General features: G+C 39.0%; 1 protein-coding gene and 1 long non-coding RNA gene across 4 annotated transcripts in view; one reads left to right on the top strand and one right to left on the bottom strand.

The window, feature by feature from the left end:
* The window catches only part of prex1 (phosphatidylinositol-3,4,5-trisphosphate-dependent Rac exchange factor 1), a 134,057-nt gene that overhangs the window by 89,184 nt on the left and 17,994 nt on the right, over positions 1 to 26,879 (top strand). For all 3 annotated transcript variants that reach the window (XM_081608567.1, XM_081608565.1, XM_081608566.1), the window contains exons 20-26: positions 4,597 to 4,736; positions 5,987 to 6,131; positions 16,570 to 16,745; positions 17,181 to 17,342; positions 18,299 to 18,509; positions 21,423 to 21,687; positions 23,634 to 23,846. In XM_081608567.1, the coding sequence (XP_081464693.1) occupies positions 4,597 to 4,736; positions 5,987 to 6,131; positions 16,570 to 16,745; positions 17,181 to 17,342; positions 18,299 to 18,509; positions 21,423 to 21,687; positions 23,634 to 23,846 (1,312 nt within the window). The remainder of the gene's footprint in view (positions 1 to 4,596; positions 4,737 to 5,986; positions 6,132 to 16,569; positions 16,746 to 17,180; positions 17,343 to 18,298; positions 18,510 to 21,422; positions 21,688 to 23,633; positions 23,847 to 26,879) is intronic.
* On the bottom strand, positions 7,608 to 8,565 carry LOC145552144 (uncharacterized). The gene is made up of 4 exons (XR_014088088.1): positions 8,283 to 8,565; positions 7,969 to 8,106; positions 7,755 to 7,860; positions 7,608 to 7,663 (listed from the first exon to the last, which is right to left on the bottom strand). It is a non-coding gene; the product is annotated as an uncharacterized LOC145552144 (long non-coding RNA).

A 26,879-nucleotide genomic window follows, 5' to 3' on the forward strand; every position in this document is an offset into this window, starting at 1 on the left:
CCAACATTCACCAACATTCTCTCTAAAGAGAATGCAACGTTGTGTTGATCCATTTGATGAGCCGACTGTTTATCTTGAGGAAATAAATGACGATGCAGAGTTAATTAGACTGTAACATGCGCAGTCCGCTGCGGCGTGGCTAGAATTAAAAACCGCTGGAAGTAACTCATCCAGGGGTTTTAACAAATGGAGCTGTCTTGGTGCCCATTACCCAGGAGAGCGGCGTTCTGGAGGAGCGCTGCAGACGTAACATCTGTCAGTTTCGGAGAAGCGAAACCACGCAAAAAAAGAAAAGAAAAAAAAAATCCTGGTAAAAGCGCACACCTGACCGTGCAGGGTAAAACACTCTCAGAGTTCAGTTGATCTGTTTGGATCAGATGGGGACCAGGAGGAAGTGCGTTCAGACCCCAGCGGGTGAAGTGATGGTAATTTAAGTGAAGTTGTAAAATATACTAAGGACACTTATTCCAGCTTGAGTGCATTACCACGTAGAACCAAACAATAACCCAAACATGTACTTACTTGATAAACAAGACATTTTCCATCCCCTTTACCTCTGCATCTAACTCAGATGTAACCCTTAATGTAACATGAATAATTATGGAACATAACATGCAAAAACCGTTATGCGTAGATAAACACAAGGCTATTCAAGATATCGTTCAGGCGTCTTCCGTGGTCGTGTTGAACGCCTCACCACCACAGGAGGATCTGGGAAAACAGGCGGTTGCAGCCCAGAGTCCAGAGCACTTTGTTCAGGTGTAATGCTTACATCACTTTGCTCTTGTGTTGGTGTTTCAGGGTCAGCGGTATCTAGTTCAGCTACAGCTTTGGAACGAAGCTGATCCCCATGTCTTCTGTGCACAGCGTTTGAGTAGCACTCTTTCACTTCATAAGAGACTGGACCAGTTTGTCTTACAACCCTTCCAGGTAACCTCTTGTGAACTCCACCCCCTGAGTTGCGAAGATACACAGCATCATCCACAGAAAAGGAACGGTCCACAGCTGTTAAGTCATGTTGAGCTTTTTGTCGATACTGTTTCCTGCGAACAGTCTCCTTGGTGTTAGGTTTGATGAAATCCAGTCTGGTACGCATATGTCTGCGCAAGAACAAGTCTGCTGGAGATTGACCCGTTGTACAATTTGGCGTAACACAGTACTGCAGCAAAAACAAGGAAAGTATGTCCTCAATGCTGCATGAGTGGTTTGCAAGCTTTTTCATGCCTACTTTGAACGTCTGCACATATCTCTCAGCCAAACCATTTGTGGCAGGATGACCCGGTGCACTTGTTGTGTGTAAAATGCCATTCTGTGTCACAAACGTTTGGAACTCTGCAGAAGTGAAAGTGGTGGCATTGTCTGTGACTACTTGTTCAGGAAGTCCATATGAAGCAAACAGTCTCTTCAGCTTTGTCACTGTGGCTTGTGAGGTAATGTGTGGCATACAAAATACCTCCAACCACTTTGAATATGAATCGACTACAATCATGAACATGCTGTCAAGGAAAGGTCCAGCAAAGTCGATATGCAGTCTTTTCCAGGATTCACCTGGGAACTCCCAGGGATGCAGTGGAACATGCTGTGGCATCTTCTGTTCCAGCTGACATGTTTCACATGTTTTGCAGACCTGTTCCAGGTCATGATCCAGATTCGGCCACCAAACATATTTGCGAGCTAAGGCCTTGGATTTCACAATTCCTTGATGACCAGACTGAATCTCATTTAACACAGCCTTTCTCATTTTTGAGGGTATAATCACTCTGGTTCCCCACAAAACACAACCCATCTCTGTTGAAAGTTCATTCCTTTTGTTGTGATAAGCCTTTAAACTCTCATCTGTAACAGTTGGCCAGCCTTCCATGACATACTGGTAAACCCTTGACAAGTCCATGTCTGTACGTGTGGCCCTGGCGACCTGGATCGCATTTAGTGGAGCTCCTTGCAAATGCTCAGTTAGCAGTGAATGTACTGCTGCCGAACTCGATGCTGTTCCAGTGTCATTCGTTTCTGGCAGAGGACAACGAGAGAGCCCATCTGCATTGCTGTGTTCTGATTTCTTGAAAACAATGTGGTAATCATATGCTGACAATATGATTGCCCACCTTTGAATGCGTGCTGCAGCTAAGGTAGGTAGGTTCTTGTGTTCACCAAAGAGCGTCAGCAGGGGGCGATGGTCTGTTGCTAAGGTGAAATGCCTACCCCATAGGTACTGGTGAAACTTTTTTACTCCATAAATCAGTCCTAGAGCTTCTTTTTCTATTTGAGAGTACTTTTTTTCTGCTGGGGACAGCGTTCGGGAAGCGTATGCAATCGGTCTCTCCTCCCCCACTTGGCATTGTGTGCTGTATAACTGCACCAATGCCATATGCAGAAGCATCACATGCTAAAGTGAGCGGCAGGTTGGGGTCATAGTGCGCCAGGACCCGATCACTCGTCAGCAGACCTTTGCACCTGTTGAACGCTGCCTGCTCTGGTTCTGTCCATCTCCAAGTCACACTGTCTCTCAGTAACTTGTAAAGTGGAGCAAGGGCTGTGCTTTGCATTGGCACAAATCTCCCATAATAGTTAACAAGTCCCAGGAACGCTTGAAGTTCTTTCACATTAGTAGGATCAGGAGCATCCTGTATCGCCCTCACTTTTTCTTCTGAAGGGTGGACTCCATGTTCATCCAGGACGTGTCCCAGATACTCAATTCGTGGCTTGTTAAACTCACACTTGGAACGTTTCACTCGCAGGCCATTTTCCTGAAGGAGTCGCAGAACCTTTTCCAGGTTGCATAGATGTTCTGCTTTTGAGCATCCAGTGATGAGCAAGTCATCCAGGTAGACCACCACTGGTAACCCTTTCATTAAGTTTTCCATAATGCGCTAAAAAATAGATGGAGCTGTGCTGATTCCAAAAGGAAGCCTGTTGTAAACAAACAGTCCTTTATGAGTATTGATAGTTGTGTACTTCTTAGAATCCTCATTCAACAGTACTTGTTGATAGGCTGCTGCCAGATCTATCTTTGAGAAGTACTTTCCCCCAGTGAGTGTCGCCAGAAGCTCCTCCAAACGTGGAAGGGGGTATGTATCGGCTTCAAGGGCTTGGTTCACCGACACTTTGTAATCCCCACATAAACGGATGGAAGCGTCCCTCTTTAGCACCGGCACTATGGGTACTGCCCACTCGCTGTGTTTCACAGGTGTAATGATGTTACATTTTTCCAGTCTTTCAAGTTCTTTTCCCACCTTTTCCTTCATCGCGAACGGGAGAGGCCTGTGTTTACAAAATTTAGACGGCACCTCAGGTCTGACCACGATGGTAGCTTTAATGTCTTTCAATGTGCCGAACTCATCCTTGAATACATCACTGTAAGCATCCAAAAGCTCATTGAGTGATAGATGTTTTGACTCACCCATGTACTTAATCTGCTGCCAGTTAAGCCGGAGTTTTGTCAACCAGTTCCTTCCACACAATGAAGCACCATGTCCCCTAACAACCAACAGTGGCAAATCCATGACTTGGTCTTCATACTCCACTTTTGCTACAAACTGTCCCAAAACACTTATACATCCTCCATTGTAAGCTTTGACCTTCACTTTAGCCGGCTGCAAAGGCAGGTGAGAGAACTTCTTCAAGTATGTAGGATGTGAAATGACACTCTTTGCTGCTCCTGTGTCAATTTCCATTTCCAAATCAACATTGTCAACTGCAAATGTTGCTTTATATCGTTCATCATCCTCAGCATTAACAGTCAAAATGGCTAACTCCTCTTCAGGGTCTTCCTCAGCTGTCACATACTTTGTCTCTCTGCTGCTCTTATTTGGCACAATTTTTTCATGACTCTTTTTCACTTTAGCCTGACATGCTTTCCTAATATGTCCAATCTTTCCACAATTATTGCATTTAGTCTCTTTGAAATGACATTCATTTGCATTGTGGTTTTTTCCTTTGCATCTGTAGCACATACTTGTTTTTATTGGCCTCACCTTGTGAATGTTTGCCTCACTAGCCCATTCACCTTCGGCGCCTCTCAGCTCTCGAGTGTCTCTGTCTGCAGTCTCCATATTGAGAGCAATCTCAAAAGCTTTGGCGAAGGTCAGCCGGTCCTCCGAAAGCAATCTCCTCTGGCACGCTTCGTTTTTAATTCCACTTACAAACCGATCCCTCAGTGGAGAATCCAGCGACGCACCAAAATCACAGTTAGCTGCTTGTTGTTTAAGCTCTGCAACATACTGGGCAACAGTCTGACTCGCCTTTTGGTTGCACGGAAACGTTCAGCAACTAATAAAAACATGGTGGTGGCAGCATTATGCTGTGGGAGTGCCTTTCTTTAATGGGGCAATAATTGCAAATGGATGCCACAATTTTTATTTGCGAACTTGTTAAAAAATTATTTTACTTCCAGTTTACAAATACAGATAACTTTTTGTGTTTCACATAAAATGAAATATGTTGAGGTTTTTAGAAATAACTTTTCAAAATGTGAAAAAGTTAATCGGTTATGAATACTCTGGCAGAGATGACATTAAAACACTTTTTTTGTATGTCTGCTGTAACTCTGGCTGTGCCACAGTGCGTTTTACATTGTGGTTTTGCTTTGACCTCCTGCAGGCTGGGAAGCGGCCGCAGCAGGGCTTCAGCCTGGCCAGGTCATCCTGAAGGTCAACGGCAACAATGTGAACCGCAGCGATCACCAAGAGGTCCTGGAGCACTTCAGCGCACAGCTCACATACCAGGAACCCCCTCAGACAGTGAGGACACACACAACACCACTCTGTTCTTTACATGCACATGCTTTTTGGATTGTTTTTATTTTTGTTTTGCAGAAGTTGTACTTTCATTGAGAAGAACTAAATTCTGACCCAGCCTTTACTATTCCTAATTATTGTCATTGTGGTAATAAGAGAAAAACTTTTCTGAGCCAACTGGAGCATGTACATATTAAATATGAGGGGTTCAAGGACTGAACCTTAGGGTTCCCCCCATGTGACTTCTGAAGTTACCTGTTGACGCAAAAACGTTCAACCAGTTACAACCATCAGGTACAGAAGCAGGGAGTCCTGCCCAGCTCTGGAACTGTAAAAAGAAACGGCTTTTCTTTTTCCAGCAGAGTGAGGAATCTTCATCTGTTGCTCTTACTTTGGACAGCAGCGTAAACACAGCGACACAAACATTTCTCTATACAATTTTAGCCTAAGAGCAAAAGATCTGTTGTTTTTTTAAACTTCATCTGCTTAACAATCTCTTACATAAATTATCAGTGTAATTACATTTTTTTAGTTGAAGATGCCATCTTGCCTGTGTTCAAAAGGCATTGTAAGAACTTGTCTCTTCCATTGACTTTGCCAAGTGTTTGGTTTAGATTCCTGCGCTCTGACTCACCATTAAACTTTCTTAAACTCCACACCGCGTGGCTGCTATCACACACTCAAGCTGCTCTTCCCTGCCTGTTTTGACATTCTGGTTGCAGCACTTGGTGTCTCCAGGCGGTATTTCACAAGGCTGTAGACAGCACTGAGTGTCCTCCGTATGCTGTAAAATGCTGTTTTGTTTAGGTTTTTTTCTTGTCTTTTCTGACTATTCCCTTCTGCTTCAGCGTACCTAACAGGATCTGCCAAACAGCCTGATCTGGTCTGTTTGGATCAGCCAACAGCAGGATAAATGATTAGATGCTATCAAATACTTTTTTTCATTCAGTTCTGGCTCCTCAGTTGGAGTGAAAATGTCCCTAAAGGGCACAAAAACCAGAGTCTCTCCCTCCAATGTTGTGTAGTAGGCGTCACTCTATATGGATCAGTTGAAAAATGTCTTCAGTATAATTTTTTTTAATCCAGTCTTTTAAATAAAGAAAAATCGGCATTATTCTTCTTGCATCCCATTGCATCACCGTTGGTAATTTGCTCCAGTTTCCATGGAGTGGATTGATTTTAACGTCTGGACTCAGACAAATTCCATTCTCCCAAGACAGCTTTAATCTTTTAAAATCTATTTTTCATCCTAGTGTCAGTGGGCTTATCGTGCCTTTGAGGATGTAGAGGAGCTCCAGAGACCAAGCAGTGCTGGTGAGAAGGAGGAGAGTCCATTCAGGCCTTACCGGATGGACAACGGCTCCAATCATGAGGAGGGTACCACCACTAATGGAACAGGTGAAACACCTCCACCTTTATCCTAAAGGATGCAGCTAGCTTAGTTTAATTATAAACACCAACTGCAACCAACTAGACAACATATGCAAATCTGTTGTCTAGTGGTGGGACTTGAATAAAATTTTTAATGGAGTTAATTCTGGTGTCTGTAATTAAATAATTGGGTAAAACTTTAGTTTACGGGGTGTGAATAAGACTGACATGACACTGTCATAAACATGACGTAACACCTGTCATGAACATGAGTAACTCTTCATGAATATTTATGACTGTTTTCAATAAAGTGTCATTCAGTAAATCATGACACCTTTAATACAAAGTTGACATTATTAAAAATTTTCTTTGACAACTTGACATTAACCTAGAATCATGTCATAAATATGTCATAATAGTAGTCATAATGATTTAATTATTACACTATCAAAAGCTTTAACAAAACAGCGATTAAAATTCCCACTACCTGAAATAAAGCAAAACCAACAATAAAGATTTTATTAAGCTTTATTACACTGTCAAATGATTTATTAACAATTAATAACAATTTCTTTTACATCAAGTGGAACAAGTTGCACCAGTTATGAAGATGTCATTAAATGTTATTACAGTGTCATTAAGTAAAGTGAAACAAGTAACAACAGTTATGACAATGTCATTAAGTGTAATTAATACCTCAAGTAAAGTGAAACAAGTAGCAACAATTATAAAGATGTAATTTAGTGTTATTACAGTGTCAAATGCTATGCTAATAGAGTCATTAATATTAAGTCTTACCTCAAGTGAAGTGAAACACACTGGACTACCCAGGTGAAAAAAAAGTATACTTTAGTATACTGAATTTTAACATACTTTAGTATACTTTTATCGACGTACTTAAACAGTACTATTTTGGAACAACTAATTTTGTGCTTAGTATGCTTTAGTAGTATTTACATAGTATTTAAATAATATTAAATTACAACTAATAGTATATTTTAGTTTACTATACGTACTTTTTTGGAACAACTTCAAGTGTACTTAAAGTATACTTTTTAAATATCATATTTCAGAGCTTTATTATTATATTTTGAGTGTAATAATTCTAAGAATTATATTAAAAATATATATTTAATATACTTCAAATATATTTTAAATATACTATTAATATATTAGTAATGCATTTAAATTACACTTAATTTTTGGATTTGATTTCCTGCTATTGACAATAAACTACAATTTTAATTACTCGTGAAAGTCTTTATTCCTACGTACCTATTTTGTACATTACATGCATAACTACACTACAGCACTTACATTGTTTTAGACTAAAATTACATGGAAAGATTAATTACACAAGATGTTCAAGGTAATTCAAATATTTTGCTTTATTACCGACATTTTAAAATTGTCCATTTTTACTCAACTTTATGAATTTACATAAATTATCAGTTTACACATAAAAAATGAACACAATGAACATAAAAATTTAAGTGTGACAATAAAACATGAAAGTGAGGATCGACAGAACATTCCCGTTCACTGCACCTTACAGGAACCTACAAAAAAAAAACAATAGAGCAATTAAACAGAGAAAGTGTTTGTATTTAAAGAGAACAGAAAAATGGCAAATAAAAAAATAATACTTACAATTTTAAGACATTGTGGACTCGCCATGTATGTGACATCATAAGAACTGATGATGATTGGGACCAGATGCCTGGGGTGGAAAAACATTTCTGGATGTTTTCTTTGCCTGTTTATGTTAGAAGTAGAAAGAAATAGTCAGCAATGTCATAGAGTCAGTTGATGTTGGCATTAACTATGAAGCTGTTCTAAGTGTGGATTTAAGGAGACAAACTACCTTAAAATCTTTCCATCCATGATCTGAACACACTGATCCTTGCAGGGTGGTGAGGGGGGCTGGTGGTGCCCATCTCCAGCAGCCATCAGATGAGAGGCAGGGTTCACCCTGGACAGGTCACCAGTCCATCACAGGGCCCTGAAAGCCAACAATAAATAAAAAAATGAAAGATAAATGTTAGATTAACAAGAAGAGAAAAATTATTTCCAGTTACCTTTAAATCAAATCATGTTAATTAAGCACTTAGTGTTGGTAACACAGCAGTTTTTGTTGTTGAAAATGTAGCTAGCTCCTCATTGAAAAAACAAACTTACATCATGAAGACGATGTGGAGGTTCATCCTCAGAGCTGGTTGGTGATCTGGTGGAGTCAGAGCTTCTTCTGAGACAGAAAGTCTTTAGGTTTCCTAACACCTGATTTCTGTGGCTTCCTCTTTCATCTTCATTTGCTTAGACTGCAAACATATGTTGAAGATAAAAACATTGATGAACGAGTTAGAACAACAACCTCACAATATCAAAGTCTCTTTGTCTTATGGAGCTTAATTAAAACCAGGTTAGTTTATGAATTAAAGTATAAGTTGCAACAAACAACCTCCATGCAGTTACAACGTGAAGCTGAATGATTGCTATAGTAATAATCATACAAGTCACAATAAAATTGATAAAATAATTATTTAAGAAACCAACGTAAGTTATATATCTTTACTGCACTGTTTATAATTAAATGAAGATAATTGATAAGAAAACTTACCACCAGCTAGCAACCCCTATCAGCCTTCGTCCCTCCGGGCTCCTTTTGTGACACACATTTCATCTCCATCAATTGTTGTCCAGTTGTGTTGTCGTCTAACTCGGACTATGACGTCACCAGCTTGAATTTACCAAAATTACTAACTATTGTCAAGGCCCTCTCTGCTTTTAAGGCAATATTATGCGTGTAAAAATGGCGAATTTGAACAGCGTCTGTTATCTTCCCTGCGTTGAAGTTTTTTTGTCTCTTTGTGGCGTTTTTTAAATAAATGAAAGTGTGCAACACCGCCACCATCTGGTCTGGAGTATGAACTGGAGCTAATGCCGTTGATTATAAGGTTTTACATCACACATCTGAAAACTGATTGGGTACTTTCCTAAAAATTACATCATGATTATCCTTTTTTTATTGTATGCAATTTTAATAAAGAGTAAAATATTATTAAGGCACTAAAAAATTCATACACATTAAATCATATTTTGTTCACTTAAAGTATACTTTTATTTAATATATTAAAAGTGTATTTTGGTACAATTATGTTTAAGTGTGTTTAAAGTACTAATTTCAAAATTGGTACAAGTGTATTTTTAATATACTTCAGATATACTTATAGGTAGTACACTTAATATTTAGTATACTTAAAGTGTACTTTCACAAATTTAAGTATGTTTGAAGTATACTAAAGTATACTTTTTTTCACCTGGGTACTTCTAACTATCATCATAGCTGTAGAACAAACCCTTTGTACATTGGAATAAAACAAAAGATAACTTGTTCTTCAAACAGAGGGCTTAACGTCTGGTCAGTATGTTGTTAATCTGAAATACTGATTGAAAAACTAAAGCAGAATTACTTTTTCTTTAACTTGAGAAAATAGGTTCTTTCAACAGTAACATTTTATGCTTTGATTGTGTCAGCCATCTCCTTCATTATAGCCTTCCTGTAATGCTCTGAAAACAGGAGATCTTCTTCTTGTCTTCATTTCCAGGAAGCAGCTCTTTGAAGGTGTCCAGAAATGCTCAGAAATTACAGCTGTTCTTGCTAATAGTTAATCATGGTGAAAGCCTTTTCATGAATTCACACGTGGTGAATCTCTCCTGGACATTCTCATAGTCAGTGATGACTCAATTCATTGTGGTCACTTAAAAAAAGAAGAAATACTAACAACAATGTTATCATAATTCAGCATTTATTTAAATACCATTCTAAAAATGTCCCTTGCTGCTCACTGTCAGAATGGTAGACTGGCAGACAAATGTCTAGTTAACATGACTGGCTGTTATAAAGTGTAATACAATTATTTCTTAACACAAGTAGCATAATAACTAAAGCTGAAAAAAATTATTCTGATCAAATATTTGTCTGGCAGAAGTTCAGACAGACTGCCACTGTTGTTATTCAGATTGCATAATTTAATGTATAGTTTTAGGCACATGAGTGTATCTTTTCCCTTAATGAGTATTCTAAATTATTTCCAACCAGATACTCTGGCTTATTAATGTTTGCAAGACGTTTATTAATAAATAAATAGAATTAACACCAGTTTTTAGTTGTCTAAAACGTAACTTATTAACTCAACTGGTGAATGTTGATTCCTGCTCCCCCTTCCGCACTCACCTGGCTGTCCCACTCCACTTCACCTGGAGAAAATAGTAACACAAAAATGACTTACCTAATTTTCTTGGGGAATATTTCATCTGCTTCTTTCTCTTTGGTCAAACAGGAACTTCTTTCTCTGGTGGCTGGTCCTCATTATCATCCTCCACACTCGTAGCATGTCTTCATTAGCCAACTTTGTCCCCCCACCATGTGCCCTTAGGCTAACATGGGTTTTCATGTGGCTAAAGTTGCCAAAGCAAAGAACACTAGCACTGTGTCACATCTGCCAAGTTGCTAAATAATGCACATAAAGGATAACTTTGACTAACATATTAGCTTTTAATTTGCTAGATTAAAATTGGAGGGGGAAAAACCTATTTGCCTGTCTTTAAAATATGTTTATTATTAAGGGCTAAAGTTACAGTAATGGAGTTTACAGCAAGGTGGGATTGGCTTGAATTGCTCATAGCTAACATTAAATAAAGAGGACATAGTCAATGTTATTTTCTCAAAGAAAATGTAAAGTTAATAAGACACATATCCAGGGGTGAAAGTAGTTTTAAATTCTTGGGGGGTACTATGACAAAAAAAACAACAACAAAAAACACACACAAACATACATATTGCTTCTTTGTGTGCGTTGGAGTTTCTGTGCTGATTAATTTTTTTGCAAAGCAATAAAAGCTGGGTAACTCTTGAATTGCTACAAAATAAAGCTATATTTCCTCCCTCAGGCACTGGCTGCAATGTTGACACCTTGAGATGCCATGAGACCTAAATTCTTAACATCATGGCATGGAGTGCATCCCAGTTTTTCATGTCTGGCATATAACCATTCATTTTAGCTTTTAAACTGGTTCTATTGATCCTGTGTCCAGACAGAGGGATAATCAGTAGCCCAGCATCATGACCTGTTTGTTCTGAAGATCCTCCAGCTTCCACTTCTCTTCCTAACATGGTGCCTCCTCACCCTGACTCTCATACTGATAAGAGGAACCACAGAGCTCTGTTAGGTTAAAGCTCATCTTCTGAAGTTGGGATATTTTTCTTCCAACAGGTTCCAGAGGAATCACCTCAAACCAGATGTTGGACTGGATTTGTCATTGGTGAATGTTAGAGCCTCATTTTCAACAGTGGAGCTATAAAGGTTGAAAAAGGTTATTATTTTGGAGAAAATCTCATCAACATCAATATTTTCACTAAATAAGAGGCAAAAAACACAATTGCAAAATTGTTTAATAAAGGAAAAGCCTCTCAGACTCTGAACCCGACAGCACCAAACAATTTTTTTATATTAGACAATTTAATTTTACATAATTATTGCGGTAGAAGCCATTTGTTTGTTAAATACTTAATGAAAAATATATACCCTGTTTGATATTTGTGAATGACGTATAGTCACAAAGAACGAGGTAATTAGTCCAAGTTTGTCGTTTATTGAACGTTCAATAAACGCCCCCTCTGGTGCTGCGCCCCTATGCGTTGCATACCCTGCATACCCACTTTTTGCGCCACTGCCCTGCCGTACCCCCTTACTTTCACCCCTGCGCATACCTCATATGTACTAGGTGTCAAACTTTGGCTTCTTTTTAAACAGGAGGTCTGGCCGTTATAACTTGTGTTAGGTTTGCCCCACCATAGACGTGAATACGTAGACCCCTCATGGAGCGCTGAGTTGTACGTAACAGCGTCGCCATCTTCTATGTGGCAGCAGGGCGGTCGGAGCTCCTCAAGTCCTGTGCTGTGTGGACTTATTTCAACCGTTTTACAAAACAAACTGGATTCATTGGTTCATTGATTCATTACCTTTCACAGGTAAGGATGAAAGATCAGAATTACTTGACTTTGCAGCCAGAAATTTGCTTCTAAACAACCGAGAAATATTTCCTATGTAGTTAAATTGGCCCGAAGTAACCGCTGATTGTTAGCGTAGCAGCTAATGTTTTCATACTGTTTTCTAATGAGAGAGAGCTGATGAGAAACCGCTGTTAGAGGAGAAGTTCATTAAAAACCAGAGGATTTAGTGAGTAAAGATCAGTCAGGATCAGAGCTGGAGCTGCTGGTCTTCAGTCTGTTTCCAGCTCAGCTTCACCATGTCGGTATTTAGCTATAAAGATGCTACGAGTCAGAGCCCAACATGCTGAAAATGTCTTTTTCTGAATGTGAAGGAAACATATATATATTTTCTATTACACTTTTGGATACTTTCTCTTTTATCCTTGGCTTTAGCCTAGCGGTTCTCAACGTGGGCGGTACCGCCCCCCAGGGGGCGTTCAGAGGACGGCAGGGGGCGCTGGCGGACATCCTTACAAAAGGGGGGCGCTGGGATGCCTTTGGGGGGCGTTTGGTCGAAGGTAAACTTTGCACCTTAAATGCACAACAATACCAGTTTAGACTTTGAGCAACGTGGTAAAACTGTATTGTGTAACATTAAACCATGCTTGGCTGCAACTGTATCGATGGCAGCTCTTCTTCTATTCAGTGTTTGTTAGCTTCTGTTAGCTTCTTGGCGCAGCTCCGTTCTCCTGCTACTGGTAGCTAAAATCACGATACCCTCACTGTGTATCCCTCTGAAAAATGAACCCATTTAAATAAAGAAATCAAGAAATCCCTCCATGGGTGATTCCACGATAGAGAGCGTTCATTTTATAGCGTTAACACGGAGCTGTAAGTGGTCCGGTATGAAACGGGGGTGATAGAACAACACAGCACTTTAAAATTTCAATAATCAGAATGCAGAAATTGTTTCCGTTGTTTTAAAAGGTTTATGTCAGTCTGCCTTTTCCCCATCGATACGCTTCCTGACCGCCCTGCACCTTACGGGGTAAAAAGAAAAAGAAAAAAAGACGCGCATATTGCGCAAAATTCTGAAACAGGAGAAGCGGGATATAAACAGAACAGTGAAAAAATCAACACATGATGTGAAACATGACGATTAGGCGGCGCAGCAGGTGATGAGCGAAAATTACTGATGGTCAATAAACGATCAAATAAATGTAGCAGCAGGAAAGAAACTAAAGTGGACATAACAATAAACCAAGAGAGGATAATACTAATAAAAGGAAACTAAATGGAAATGAATGAAGAACAAAATGCAAGAATAAACTAAGAAACTAAAGTAAATACAGAGGAATAAACTGGTATGGCAAGACCTTTCGAGCAATAATTAATACAGAGACTGTATGGCAAAAATAAACAGACACTATTTCCAGATTAAAGGTAAAATAATATTGTTGAAGTGCCATGGGTTTGTTGAGACCACATCTAGTACTGAGAATAAATATATCTTACAGACCATAATAGTAAATAACTGATCACTTATTTCTGTTTTTAATTAGATTTGATATATTTATTTTTATTCCTTCAATATTATTTTTCATGTCAGTGTTAATGTCATGAGGCTGATGACTCCATGACACTTTCAGTTTGACTCATTAGGATTTGATTAAGAACCAGATTTGTTCTTTGTAATTTCTGTCCAGTAAAACTATTAATCTATAATCAATAGACAGATCTATATAAATATATAATCCATGTTTCTGTCTCATATTTGTATGGCATAAAAAGGACATGAAACCTTTGTTTTTCCACTGAAAGCTCTGGTTTGAACAATAAATTCCATGTGGGTGAAGTTTTATGGATGATACTCTGATGTCCCATTCTCCTGAAGGCAGCACAGAGCTGCACCACCAGAAACAAACACTGAAGAGAAGAAGAGTTATGATTAATGTAGTTACAGTTCTATCCATGTTTTAATGTTGCAGAGCTCAGTCGTTTTGCAAATAGTTCAAAGTTTAAACTGGCATGTTGAACATCTTTAATCTGGTCATTTTGTGGAATATTTAACTAGAAAATGGCACAAAATAAGAATATTGTTTCCACTCTGATTGGCTGCTGTTAGACCTACCAATTTTAACTTGAATGTTCATTGCATTTTTCGTAGACACCTGTGAAAATAATTTCTGTTCCCATGACTTTTTTGTTCTCTGGGAAATTATCTTGATGATAAATACAGAAACAAGCATAAAAATCAAAACATCTACAATAGTGATAGTAATATTAATGATAAAATAATGGTCAGTGCAAAGTAGCTTGCAAATTCTTTGGTGGGGGGCGGTGAGGGACCTGAATAAGGGCTAGGGGGGCGCTGGCCCAAAAAAGGTTGAGAAACACTGCTTTAGCCTGTGAACCAGGACGTCTCAGAAGTCATTGAGTTCTCCCAGTGTGACCAGCAGACTGAAGCCTGTGACCAGTGTTCCCAGTATAATAGATAAATGTTTTATTCTTTCACTTTTTGTGTATTTTTAAATATCTCAATCTTAAGTATTAGTGTATTAATACAGCTTATGTGATGAAATAAAAATAATTTATTCTGTTAGAATAAATAATAAAGATAATAAAGAATAAACATATTTTCACTCTTTGCTGTCAATAGCAGAGTTGACATACGGTAATAAATATTTTTTCTCTGGAAAAAAGTAAAAAAAATATGTAGTTTAATGTCTGACAATGACTGATTTATGAATCAAAAGTCATTTCTCAATATTGTATAAAAAATAAATGTAAGAAAATTATTTGTTTCTTGTCTTGAAACATTAAATGTACATTAAATTATGAAATTCTGTAAATATATTCTTTAATAAAACACTGTAAAAGTGTGTCTGTTCATCAATGTCAATATAAAATTTATCAGAATCATTTCTATCAAACAAAAACATTGTGCTCTTTATTCATAAATGCCCCAAATCAATTAAATCACATCAAAATTTAGAAACTCTGTCTTTAGTCATTTCTTTGATTGCCAAATATATTAATGTGTGTGAGAAAATGTGTCAATGACAGGTATTAACTTAAAATACTTAGTAGAACGGCACTTTCTGAAGTTTGGTCCATTTACCTGTATTACCTTATAGGCCACATTCAATATGGCGGACGCTGTTACATATTGCAGCAACGGGCCGACCCGCTTTATGAGGCGTCATAAAGCGGGTCTATGGGCCCCACAATATGGAAGACTTCTTCTTCACTAACACACTGCATGCCTGTTCGTGCACTGCTGCCTTTCATCGGTGGAGATGGTGAAACGGCCTTAAATAACGTTTCAAATGTTAAGTTCATAAATGCTTTGTAGACATCTTGCTGTAAAACTTTAGCATCATTTAAATTAAGAAATTTAAGACTAAACAAAATGGCAAATCAATATAATATTACCACATAAAACTAATTTTTAAAGTTTAATCTCAGTAATACTTTTATAACAAATGTATATTATAACTTGACATTCTTGGTTAATGTCAAGTTGTCATAACAGACATTTTGAATAATGTCTACTTTGTATTAAAGTTGTCATGATTTACAGAATAACACTTTATGAAAACAGTCATAAATATTCATATAGACTTACTGATGTTCATGACAGGTGTTATGTCATGTTTATGACAGTGTCATGTCAGTCTTATTCACACCCCTTCAAGTAAAGTGTTACTAATAATCTCATTTTGATCAAATGCTATTAATAAAATAAGCACCATTCTCAATTCAAAAAACCCTTTTGCTGCTTTATTAAGGAAGAAAGAGACATACTGTAGGAGCTCAACAAAGGTATTTATTGTTTTTAATATGTTATTTAACATATTAAAGAGGAGGGTCCGTCGGATAGTCAAACCTCGGATTCAGGAAGAGCAGTGTGGTTTTCGTCCTGGTCGTGGAACACTGGACCAGCTCTACACCCTCAGCAGGGTCCTGGAGGGTTCATGGGAGTTCGCCCAACCAGTCTACATGTGTTTTGTGGACTTGGAGAAGGCGTTCGACCGTGTCCCTCGGGAGGCCCTTTGGGGGGTTCTCCGGGAGTATGGGGTACCGGGCCCTTTGATAGGGGCTGTCAGGTCCCTGTATGACCGGTGTCAGAGTCTGGTCCGCATTGCCGGCAGTAAGTCGGGCTCGTTTCCAGTGAGAGTTGGACTCCGCCAAGGCTGCCCTTTGTCACCGATTCTGTTCATTACTTTTATGGACAGAATTTCTAGGCGCAGCCGAGGTGTTGAGGGGATCCGTTTTGGTGGCCTTAGGATCACATCTCTGCTTCTTGCGGATGATGTGGTCCTGTTGGCTTCATCGGAACGTGATCTGCAGCTCTCACTGGAGCGGTTCGCGGCAGAGTGTGAAGTATAATTGAATTTTTTTATGTTAGATAATTTTTAAACAGGGTGTCTCTGAATGTGCAAAGTTAACTGGTGTAACATCGATCCTCAGACCACAGGCTCTGCAGACTTTCTCTGTCCGCTGATCTGCCCCTGGTCAGCCTGACGGTGGATAATGTCCACTTGGAGCACGGAGTGGTTTACGAATACGTGAGCACTGCTGGAATCAAGAGCCATGTCCTGGAGAAGGTGGTCGAGCCCAAAGGCTGCTTCAGCCTGACCGCTAAGGTAGCTAACAGAACATTATTTCAGGCTTATGTTTCTCTCCATCTATCAGTATACAATTTATGTTCTCTGCATTTTATTTAAATACATTTAGGAGCCATTAATTTTTCTTCGACTTTACAATTAGGCACCACTTTGTGTTGGTGACTCACATAAAATCCAGTTCATATAGATTGAGGGTTTGGTCCTAACAGAATGTGAAACGATATAGATACTTTTTCCATCGTTTTCTCTGTCGTGTTTGCCGTTTTACTAAATGATGTTACAAACGAAACCAAAAGAGTTTCCTGTTTGATATTTGTGCTGCCATTTTATTGGTTCTATTGATTCAATTTTCTTGTGAAAAATTTGCTTTGGATCAGATTGGAACTGATGGCATCAAATATTCTAAACTTTCATTTGTTACCCTTCCGTGTCCTGTGGTTTTTATCTCCGTAGATCCTTGAGGCGTTTTCTGGTGATGACAGCCTCTTCGTACGCAACTGCAGCCAGCTCATCTCCCAGAGCGACCGAGTCGTTACCATGCCACAGTACGAGTTCAGACAAATCTGTGACACCAAGCTGGAGAGCGTCAAACATCGTATCATCAGTTATCAGGAGGTACCGAGTCATGCTTTTATTAGGTTGGGAAGATGTATTTAAAACCTGGAACATCCCTGAAGCCAGGGCCGTGCAGAGACCACTAAAGGGGCAGGTGCTCAAAAAAAAAGGGCACATCTAACCGCATTCTAGGACAGAATATTAACAAAGCCACTCAGCTTTCAGAGTTTAATAAACAATGATAAATTACAAAATTGTGAGATATACAATCAAAGCTAACAAACATCTCCATATAGAGCATAACACTATGCCTATGTAAGATATTTTATTAGTAATTTCTTTCTGCATTTTGTTATGGGAAAGTTTTGCAATATTCAAACCGGCAATTTAGCAAGATATGTAAATCAGAGCTGGACCACCAGACATATTTTGTCTTTACATAATTACACTATTAAAAATATAAACAACAGCACAAAGCAACCTTTTAGTGACTGTAATCTATAAAAGATCTGCCTGTTTGCTGCAGTGGAGATGAAGATGGTCCATTCAGGAAAGCAGAGCTGCATCAAACTTTAACGTGGAACTGAAAAAAATAAATAAATAAATATTGAATTGTTAATGTCACCATGAGAAAAGCTACTGAGTTTTGCTTAAAAAAACTTTTTTAAAAATTAAAATCACACATTTTTGTCTCATGAAGTGAAAAAGGAGCAAAAGGGGCAGGTGCTCAAGCACCCCTAGCCCCCCCTGCCTCTGCACGTGCCTGCCTGAACATGTCAAAAATATAAATAAAATCCACTATGAGTTATTTTTGCTACTTCCAAATGATCTGCTGCACTTCTAATACACACAGGCTGTCCATCAACACATGTATCTAATATTTTAAACCAGAGACAGCACAATGGCTCCTACAGTCGCATAAATGTTGCTTCTGGATCAATTAACACTTTACCCAATTACCAGATTGACTCACCTCCTGCTGCTGTTTTCATGTTTTCTTTCATTGTTTGCTGCAGTTTGCTAAGGAGCTGAGGAACAAGGTGTGGCCATCCTTCAGGCAGGCTGGCGTTCGCCCTCACCCGCTGGGCTGCATGGATTTTGTTCCCACAAACTGCCATGTCAACCTGATGCAGGTGTCGTACCCCAAAAGCACCACGTCTGCAGGCAGGACTTTCAGCATCCGCTTTGGTCGCAAAAACTCCCTTTATGGCATGGACCCAGACCAAGGTACTGCTAACACACACACATTGACTTAAAAAGTCTGAAATATACTCACATCCATGTATATAAAAAAGCCCTTGAAATATCTTAAATTCATTTAAAAATGTAAGCTGACCGTAAATACGTTAATCTCAGGTCTTAGAATTTGATGTGACACGACTATTTAATCTTGTATTTTCTATATCTTTCTTTTCTTATGGGACTTTTCTGTTGGAGTCTGTTTTCTATTGGACTCACTTGCAGACATCTATGTTGCGTTCTGACTTGAGGCAGTTGGGACTACTGATAGCTATCTGCTAATACAGCAGGTAGTTGCTAGCTACAGAGCTATATCTCTGGCTATCTAGCAAAGAGATATAGCTCGTTAATCTGACAAAACGTTATCCTTAGTACAACCACACTAGCTTTTCAAAACAAAAGCTAGCTACCTTTGTTTGCATCTATCTTGGGTAAGGGCAAATCTATCATCAATTGGCTGCCTGGTGTTCATCTTCCTCTTCAAACGTTAATTAATGTCTTTAACTAAAGCATTAATGTGACCATATCTATAGTGAATTTCATATTTCTTCCTGAATAGTTTTTATATTTAGCTTTTTTCTATCTATTTGATTTCCTTTTGTACATTTCCGTCCTAAATTTCATTCATACTGGTATTAAAAAGTCTTCAATTTGAGTTGGTGAAACCTGCAGAAACCCTGACAGACATTAAATAAAAAAGAAGATTTTTAACCGTAGTACAACCATGATGGAGTTCAACTCCAGGGTTAGTTTTCATTTTTACCTCTTACCATCTGCGTCTCTTTAATTCCTGGGTTATGGAGAAGCGAACATCAACTACAGCTTCTCACTGTAACACAGTACAACCGCAAGAAGGATTCTCATTACAAATTAGATGAGTGGTTTGCTATTAGATCTCCATTAGCCTTCTACTATTCCCAGAGTATGAACATTACAAAAGAATGAATGATGTCAGCAAAGAAAGTTTAGGATGTTTGAAGTTCTCTCATTGCTGGAAAGGCAAAAATGAGAGGAAGGACAAAATCTGGTACCTAACTATAAAAATAACGAGGATCTTAGAAATCCTGCATGTCTGGAAGTAAAGCATCTGTCTTCAGCTAGCTACACTGATCAGCTTTGTCACGACAGAACTTGTTATTAATTAGGAGTTTTTGAGTTGAGCTGCTGAGCTATGTCTGCTCTCAGCAAGATGAAAATTCAACACAGCTGTCTAGACAGCAGACTGTGCAGCAGCACTGGCTTTTTAGAGAATGGCTTGTCTTCATTTCTCTTTCAAGCCCCAGCTGCGAGGCAGATATCTGCCCAGCAGTCGTCATCGTCAGATGATCTGCTTTCCGATGCAGAACGATGGTCCTTAGTTTTGCAGTGTTTTTTGAAAGTATTTCCATTTTACATTAAAACCTCAAACTTTAATGTATTTTGTTGGAGTTTTAATCTCAGCCAATAAGTAAATAAGCCAACTGTGTCTAATTTCATCTCAGCATAAATGCAGCTGTTCTCTGTTTGTTGGAGAACATTAACCCTTGTGTGTGCGAGGACTGAGGCAAACGTAGAGGACTGTGGCAAATGATGCAGGTTTTATGTGTGTGGGGTCAGTTGGACCCCATTTTGACATACTTTACACAGGTTTAAGTTATGAAACAATATCCTTTGACCTTTGACACTCATCAACCCATCATCCACTAGTGGAAACAGTTTGCTATGAATGCAAACCTAACCAAACATAGCCATTAAGCAAAAAATCAATTAATAAATTAATGAACATGCTCAATAATTTTCATTTCCATGATTATTTGTTTTTCTCTTTTCACTCATTCTACCAGAAACTAGTTGATTAAAGTCTTCAGTTTGGTGTTTTTGTCTCAAGTAGGCTGTTTTTTAAGGACAGTTTTGTCTACAGAGACTTCATAATTTGTTTTATTTGTTGCTTTATTTATTTTGGATATTTAAAATGTTTTCCAGTTACCATGCTAAATGTTCATTAGAAATGAAAGTTTATTAATTTCTGAAGGAGTGTATTTGCATTATTATGCCATTACCATTATATTACTGAACAATGGTCTCAAAACAACAATATATTCCTTTATCACAAAGCACATTCAGATGTTAGAAAGACTAAAATTTGACTAAATCTAAATCTAATTAATTAAATCAACTAAATCTAATCAAGAATCTGTGGCAAGACTTCAAAATTAATAATTTATTATAGAGCTGGCCTGAGCTTTCACTATTTTTCCAAGAATAATGGGTGAATATTTCAGTCACTTCATGTGTGAAGACTTACCAAAAGATTTAATGCTATAATTAAAACTAAATATTGATGCGGTATAGATAAAAAATATTTTCCAGATTTTGGTTAAAGAAAATATGCTACATTTCCTTTGCAGATATGCACTGCTTTGTTTTGGTTATTGAGGCTTGTGTTTATAATGCAACAACATCCAAAAAAAGTTCAAGTACCAAGAAGTCTGTTGTTCTTTGGGAAAATAAAACATTATATGCAAATTAATATATTTGCAGGAGAAAAACATCCATTTCTTCAACATTTTAAACAAACTAACCCCACACGATAAAAGACAGATTGTTTTTTGTTAAACCCTCTTAAGGTTTGTTACACGAATCGACTCCGTCTGCAGTCCTTACATTTTTCAGCTCGCTGCTTCGTTTGACATTTAGCACAAGTAAACAGTTTTGCATCCTGCTATTTTTCCTGCATAACAGTTGTGCTTTGTAAGTTGTTTTCCATTAAGAGGAAATGAAGACCAGACAGCGGTGTCACTTCGTACTTTTCCAACATCTGGTTTCCATATAACAGCCAGAGATGGAAGCTGCTCTTCATTCCAGCAGCCGCTTCGTGCACAGCAGGGTCCGTGTGTGATCGTCTTCTCACCTGTCCTTCAGCTCAGCTCAACCCCATGTTGCACACCCAGCACTGTGTGACCAGCATGGGTGCTCCTTCCTGGAGCTGCTCCGGCCTGGAGGGGGGTGAGGCCGACAGCGGCGTGGAGGAGACCCCGGACGGAGGCGAGGGCATCCAGGGGGAAGGCGGGCTGAGCTTCCTGCTCAAACAGGAAGACACGGAGACGCAGGACGCCTACATCCACCTGTACAGCCGCCTGGACGTTGCAGTGAGGGAGATGAAGCAATATGTTGCTCAAATAGACGTGTAAGTATAAGACCTGAAATACTTCTTAAAAAATTTCTTCAGCATTGTTTTGGTCAGATGCTTTCATCCAGCAGCATTCCTAATACCCTGGAAAAGTATAAGGAAAGCAAATAAGAGAGGAAAAATATTGCAATTTTCCAGACTTTACCATCTCTCCCATTGTTTGAAAATTGTTTGTGCTTTGTTTTGTTCTTGCTCTTTTCCTTGTGTCCTTCCTCAACTCCTTCCTGTCTTCCTTGTGTACTTTGTTGAGTCCTTCTTTCAGTTCTTGCCTGCTTGTGTTTATCCTTTCTGCCTTTCTTCCTTCCCTTCTTTGTTTTTTCCTTTCTTGTTTGTTTTCTTGTGTTTATGTTTCCTGATCTCTGTCTTTCCTTCCTCCTGTCTTTCTTTCTTCCTTGTGTCCTACCTCCACTGTGCCCTTCTGGCCTTGCATCCTCGTGTCCTACGTTTTTTCTTTTACTTTCCTCTCTTTTCCTTTGTTTTCATTTCCTGTCCTTTCCTATTTCCTGTTTCCTAGCTTTCTGGAAATAAGGATGGAATTGATCAATAAATACTCATATAATATTTGGATAAATGTCCATTAGCCAGTTGCTGGGAAATCACTCACATTTTTCTAGCCACCAACAAACTTCTGGAAGAATTTCTGCTGGAAATTTGAAGACTCTTCTTTGTGGATTTAAATAATTGAATTTATATGGTTTAAGGCTGTTCTATAAGCTTAACCTTCCCAAACCAGCTTTGGGATCTTTGTCTTGTAGGAACAGCAGATTCCAGTTTCCATCATCTGACCAAAAGTGTCTCCCTGAGACGAAAGGAAATTGGTTCAGATGTTTAGAAATGACTAAAACATTCGAAATCCCACAAAGACCCCAGCTTGTCATTAAGTGGAAGCAGCTGAATCTCAGTTTAGAGAAGTTTAACACCAGGAACCAGCACAGCTACCCCTAAACTACACCTATAGGGGTAGCTGCCATATTCTGTCTAGTTTATATACTTTGGATCAACATTATTTGATCCTTTTTCTTCTTTTGCTCTTTCCTTTGGTTTGTTATATTGTTTGTATTTCATTTTAATTCATGTAAAGCATTTGTATTGAATTGTTGCTAAAATTGTGCTATGTAAATAAATGTACCTTATCCAAAGGTCTGACCAAAGATTTAGCTGTTTGGATTCAGTGGTTAGACGTGTGTTTAAATGAGGCTCAAGGTTAGAACAGTTTTACAAAGTGAGTGGCATAATGAGGATGGAGGAAGTCTTCCATGTTTAGCTGATGAAATGTAGACAGTTTCTCTACAAATGGGTGTTCCAACACCAAAGTAATCGTAAATAGATAATAAATAGATAAAGCAGGATAATGTTAGACTCAACCTCAACCACATCCACATTCTGTCAGCTGAAACGTTGAGCCAAATTAAGTTTATTTATAGCCACAATAAATGTTAAACTTTACACTAATTTCATGTTTTTTGAAAATCATTAAAGTTGTTTATTATATCATCATCATCATCATCATCATCATCATCACCTGTTGGGTCAGAGTTTACCGTTTGCCTGCAAAGAAACTAACCCTTGCTGTTATCCCAGGCCACGCCCTCTCAGGGCCGTTTGGCTGCCGGCCCATGTCTCTGTCTGCCCTTTGCCTTGTTTAAAGCCCTCGGCTTACAGAAGGGACATTCTTCAGCCCCAAAACATTTCTGGAACAGACCCAGAACAGGAACAGGGAGTGAGTCCAGGATAACATCCAGAGAAAGAGACGCACATTGTGTGTTTATGCTGAGGAAGGGGTGTGAAAGCGTGAATGAATAGATGTGTCTGTTTCACTTTGCAGTGTTTATTTAAACATACATCTCAGCACATTGCTCTGGTTTGGTACCAAGAATACCTTAGGTTAAATGGTAATAATGTTACAAAAAACAAAATGTTCCTCATTGTTCTTGGTTCCGCAGCCTCCTGTCGTCCATCACTGAACCCACCCAGCTGGATGGGGAGGGCGGGGAGCCCCCTGCTGACGAGTCGGGTCGGCCTTTGGCCCCCTGCGAAGACGGCTGTGAGCAGGACAAAGCAGAGCCAGGCGGCATTAAAAAGGTTTGCTTCAAGGTGAATGAGGAGGACCAGGAGGACTCTGGGCACGACACCATGAGCTACAGGGACTCCTACAGGTGAGCTTCCTCAGTTCCCGCCTAAAACTCACCAGTGCTTTCAACTAGGTCACCATAAATCCTAGAAATGATAGCGTGTTGATGAAAAATGGAGTTTATATTGTTAACACCTCTTTTTTTTCTGGAGCTACTACATCCATAAAACATGAACAACATTCAGACTCCCTTTTCTCTGAGTTTTAATGCTTCTCATTTCCCCCCTTACAGGCTACAATTAGTCCCAGATGTTGGCATTCTGACTGGGAGCTAAAAATGACTTCAAAATGATTTGGTCAGGGCTGCTTATGTCATTTTGCTTGTTGTAAGTTAATTCAGCGCTCTGTGTGCGTGCGTAGCGCGCTGGGCCGAGCTCCACCGAGCCCCACCTTCCACACCACCCACTAAGATGCAGTTACTGGTTGTTGGTGTGGTGGCCACTGTGTAATACAGCCAAACTGTTTAGGGTGCGGCCCCCTGGCCAGCTCTGTCATTAGACCCAGGCCCGCCACGTGAAACACAGCCACCTCATCGTAATAAAATGCAAAGGAAAACGTAGCTGATCTGGGGAGTGCGATATGCACCAGCTCACGCACACACACAGAAGGTGTGTAAGGACAGAAAAGTAGCAGTAGATTAAGGCTCAGTAAAAGGGAATCAATTAAAAGAAATGCACATAAATGTGCTGCTGTGTTTTAAAAGAGGCGATTAGTGGCAGACCACAAAATACTCAAATGCAAACTAGAGACTCTCAGGTTTGATGCTGCTGTCCCTTTCCAAAATCACTGCTTCCAGTAGCAGGACTTTGTGGCAGACATTTAATTATACAGACTTATTACAAAGGGATGAGCAAAGAAAGTGACATGTAGATTAGGCCTGTCGTAATAAGCAATAGATCAATTGATCACAGAATATAACGATTTTCTCTTTTCTCTCTTTCTACCAAAAACTGGATGATGAATGTTTTCAGTCTGCTGCTTTGGTCTCAACTAGACATTTTTTGAAGTACAATTTTGTTTACACAGGCTTCATAATTAATTGTTTTTTAAATTTTATTTTAGGTATTTAAAACATCTTCCAGATCCAGTTGAATGTTTATTATATATTAAAGTTTATTGATCTCTGACAATGTGATCTTGCATTATTATCCCATCATTATATTACTTGAAAATGGTCATAAAGCAGCAATATTATCGTTTATAGCACTTATGTCTGGGGCAGTTTATCGTCCAGAAAAATTTTATTGTGACAGGCCAAATTTATGTAAAATTTTTTGCAAAATCTTAAAAAGACAAATAAAAGATGTAACTCAGAGCTACTAGCCGCAACCTTTTGTGATGGCCTTTCTGTAGAGAAGTGTGTCTGGATGTGCAGTCAGAGCTAAGAGTGGTGTGATGGTGATGTACTTCGGTGACACAGAAGAGTTGAGAAACCCTGATTCATGTGAGCAGGAGGAAGTGCTTTTATTCTAAACTCTGCATCCAGTTGTGACAGATTACAGTTCAGAGTGTCTGAGGTGATTAATACTCCTTAAATACTTTAAATGCCAAACAGGATGTAATTCAGTTAGAATTTACTCCTTATCCTTCTTCAAGTTGTTGAAATGCATTTATTGATGATGTGTCAACCGTGGAAATGTAATTGACTGCAGTGAGTTGTGACATTTTATGAGCATTTTGTCTTGGAAGAAAAACAACACATGATGCAACAAATCCAGTCTGTAAGATAAACAGAGGAGTAACGTCAAAGTGAAGATGTTGCTCACTTCGTGTTGTATTCTCCTAACGGGTTTGGATCTGTAGATAAATGAATCTGTGTATAGTCCATCTGAGTTGTGAGCAGTTCTGTTTGTTTTGGGTTTACGTTCCAGGCAAACCTGTTACTACAAACTGTAATTATCCCACACATTTGGCTGCAGCTTTCTGAGGCTAAATTAGGAAAATTGCTTTGCGTATGTTTCAGACGGTCACACACAGGAAGTGTGTGACTGTCTGAATACACCCCAATACACTCCAAGTGCACATCCACATATCCAGATGGGGGACTCAACCAACTTATATTAACTCTCCCCTGAGTTTTATTGCCTCTGCGGTTCCACTAGGCAACCAGCACAAACACACACTCTCAAATACACACTGGAAACCTCAGAATAACAAGGCAGGTGAATTCCAGACCTCGCTCCCCCGTTTTCTTTTATCATCCAACCCAGCCTGATGCCAGAGGAAGACAAAGCCACAGTTGTCATTTTTGGACCTCATAATCGCTGGTCGGCCTTTTGTCCTGGTAACACAGGCTGTGAATCACTCAGAGCTCCTCTAAGGGGATTTCAGGAGCGTTCGCTTAGCTCTGTATATAATTTGAGCCGCATAAATCCTCCACACTCTCCCAGACATCATGTTGAATCGTGTAATGTATGACCATAAATGCCTTATTTTACAGAACTGTCTTGGGAAGGTAGAAATTGTGTGAGCAGAGCACAGGGTGTCCACACATCATTAAAAAGTCTTGAGTTCATGCATCTAAACTGAAGGCCTTAAGCTGTCTTAAATTCATTTAAAATAAATAAAAGTTGGTCTTAGATATGCTAATCGAAGGACTGTTCAGTCTTATAGTTTTTTTTCCTGCAGGACGTTCTGTGACTCCAGGTTGTCTGAAACTAGCTGCTAATATACCTTAGCTAGCTATTGATGATGCTATCATGGTGTGAACGTATCACCAGCTGGTTGGACGACGTTTGTTTTTAGCACTGGCCCATTTCTGTTGCCAACCAGTAAGAGCCAGCAGGATCCCCTAATCATCCCCTATATTTACCGGGTTTTTTCAGTCTTAAATTTCATTCAACCTGGCATTAAAAAGCTCTTAAAAAGTCTTAAATTTGACTTGCTGAAACCTGTTTGAGGTTGCTTTAAAGAAACCAGTTTATGTAAACTGTAAAAGCAGGAATGTATTCTTAGTAAAACTTTTATGGGTGCTTCTATGTGTGAACCTAAAAATTTTTTAGCATTTAATTATGCTTGGTCTCACCCTCTGTGAATCAAAAAAAGTCACATACAATCA

Source organism: Poecilia reticulata, chromosome 7 (assembly GCF_904066995.2).
Source record: "Poecilia reticulata chromosome 7, P_reticulata-male-v2, whole genome shotgun sequence".
Taxonomy (NCBI): domain Eukaryota; kingdom Metazoa; phylum Chordata; class Actinopteri; order Cyprinodontiformes; family Poeciliidae; genus Poecilia; species Poecilia reticulata.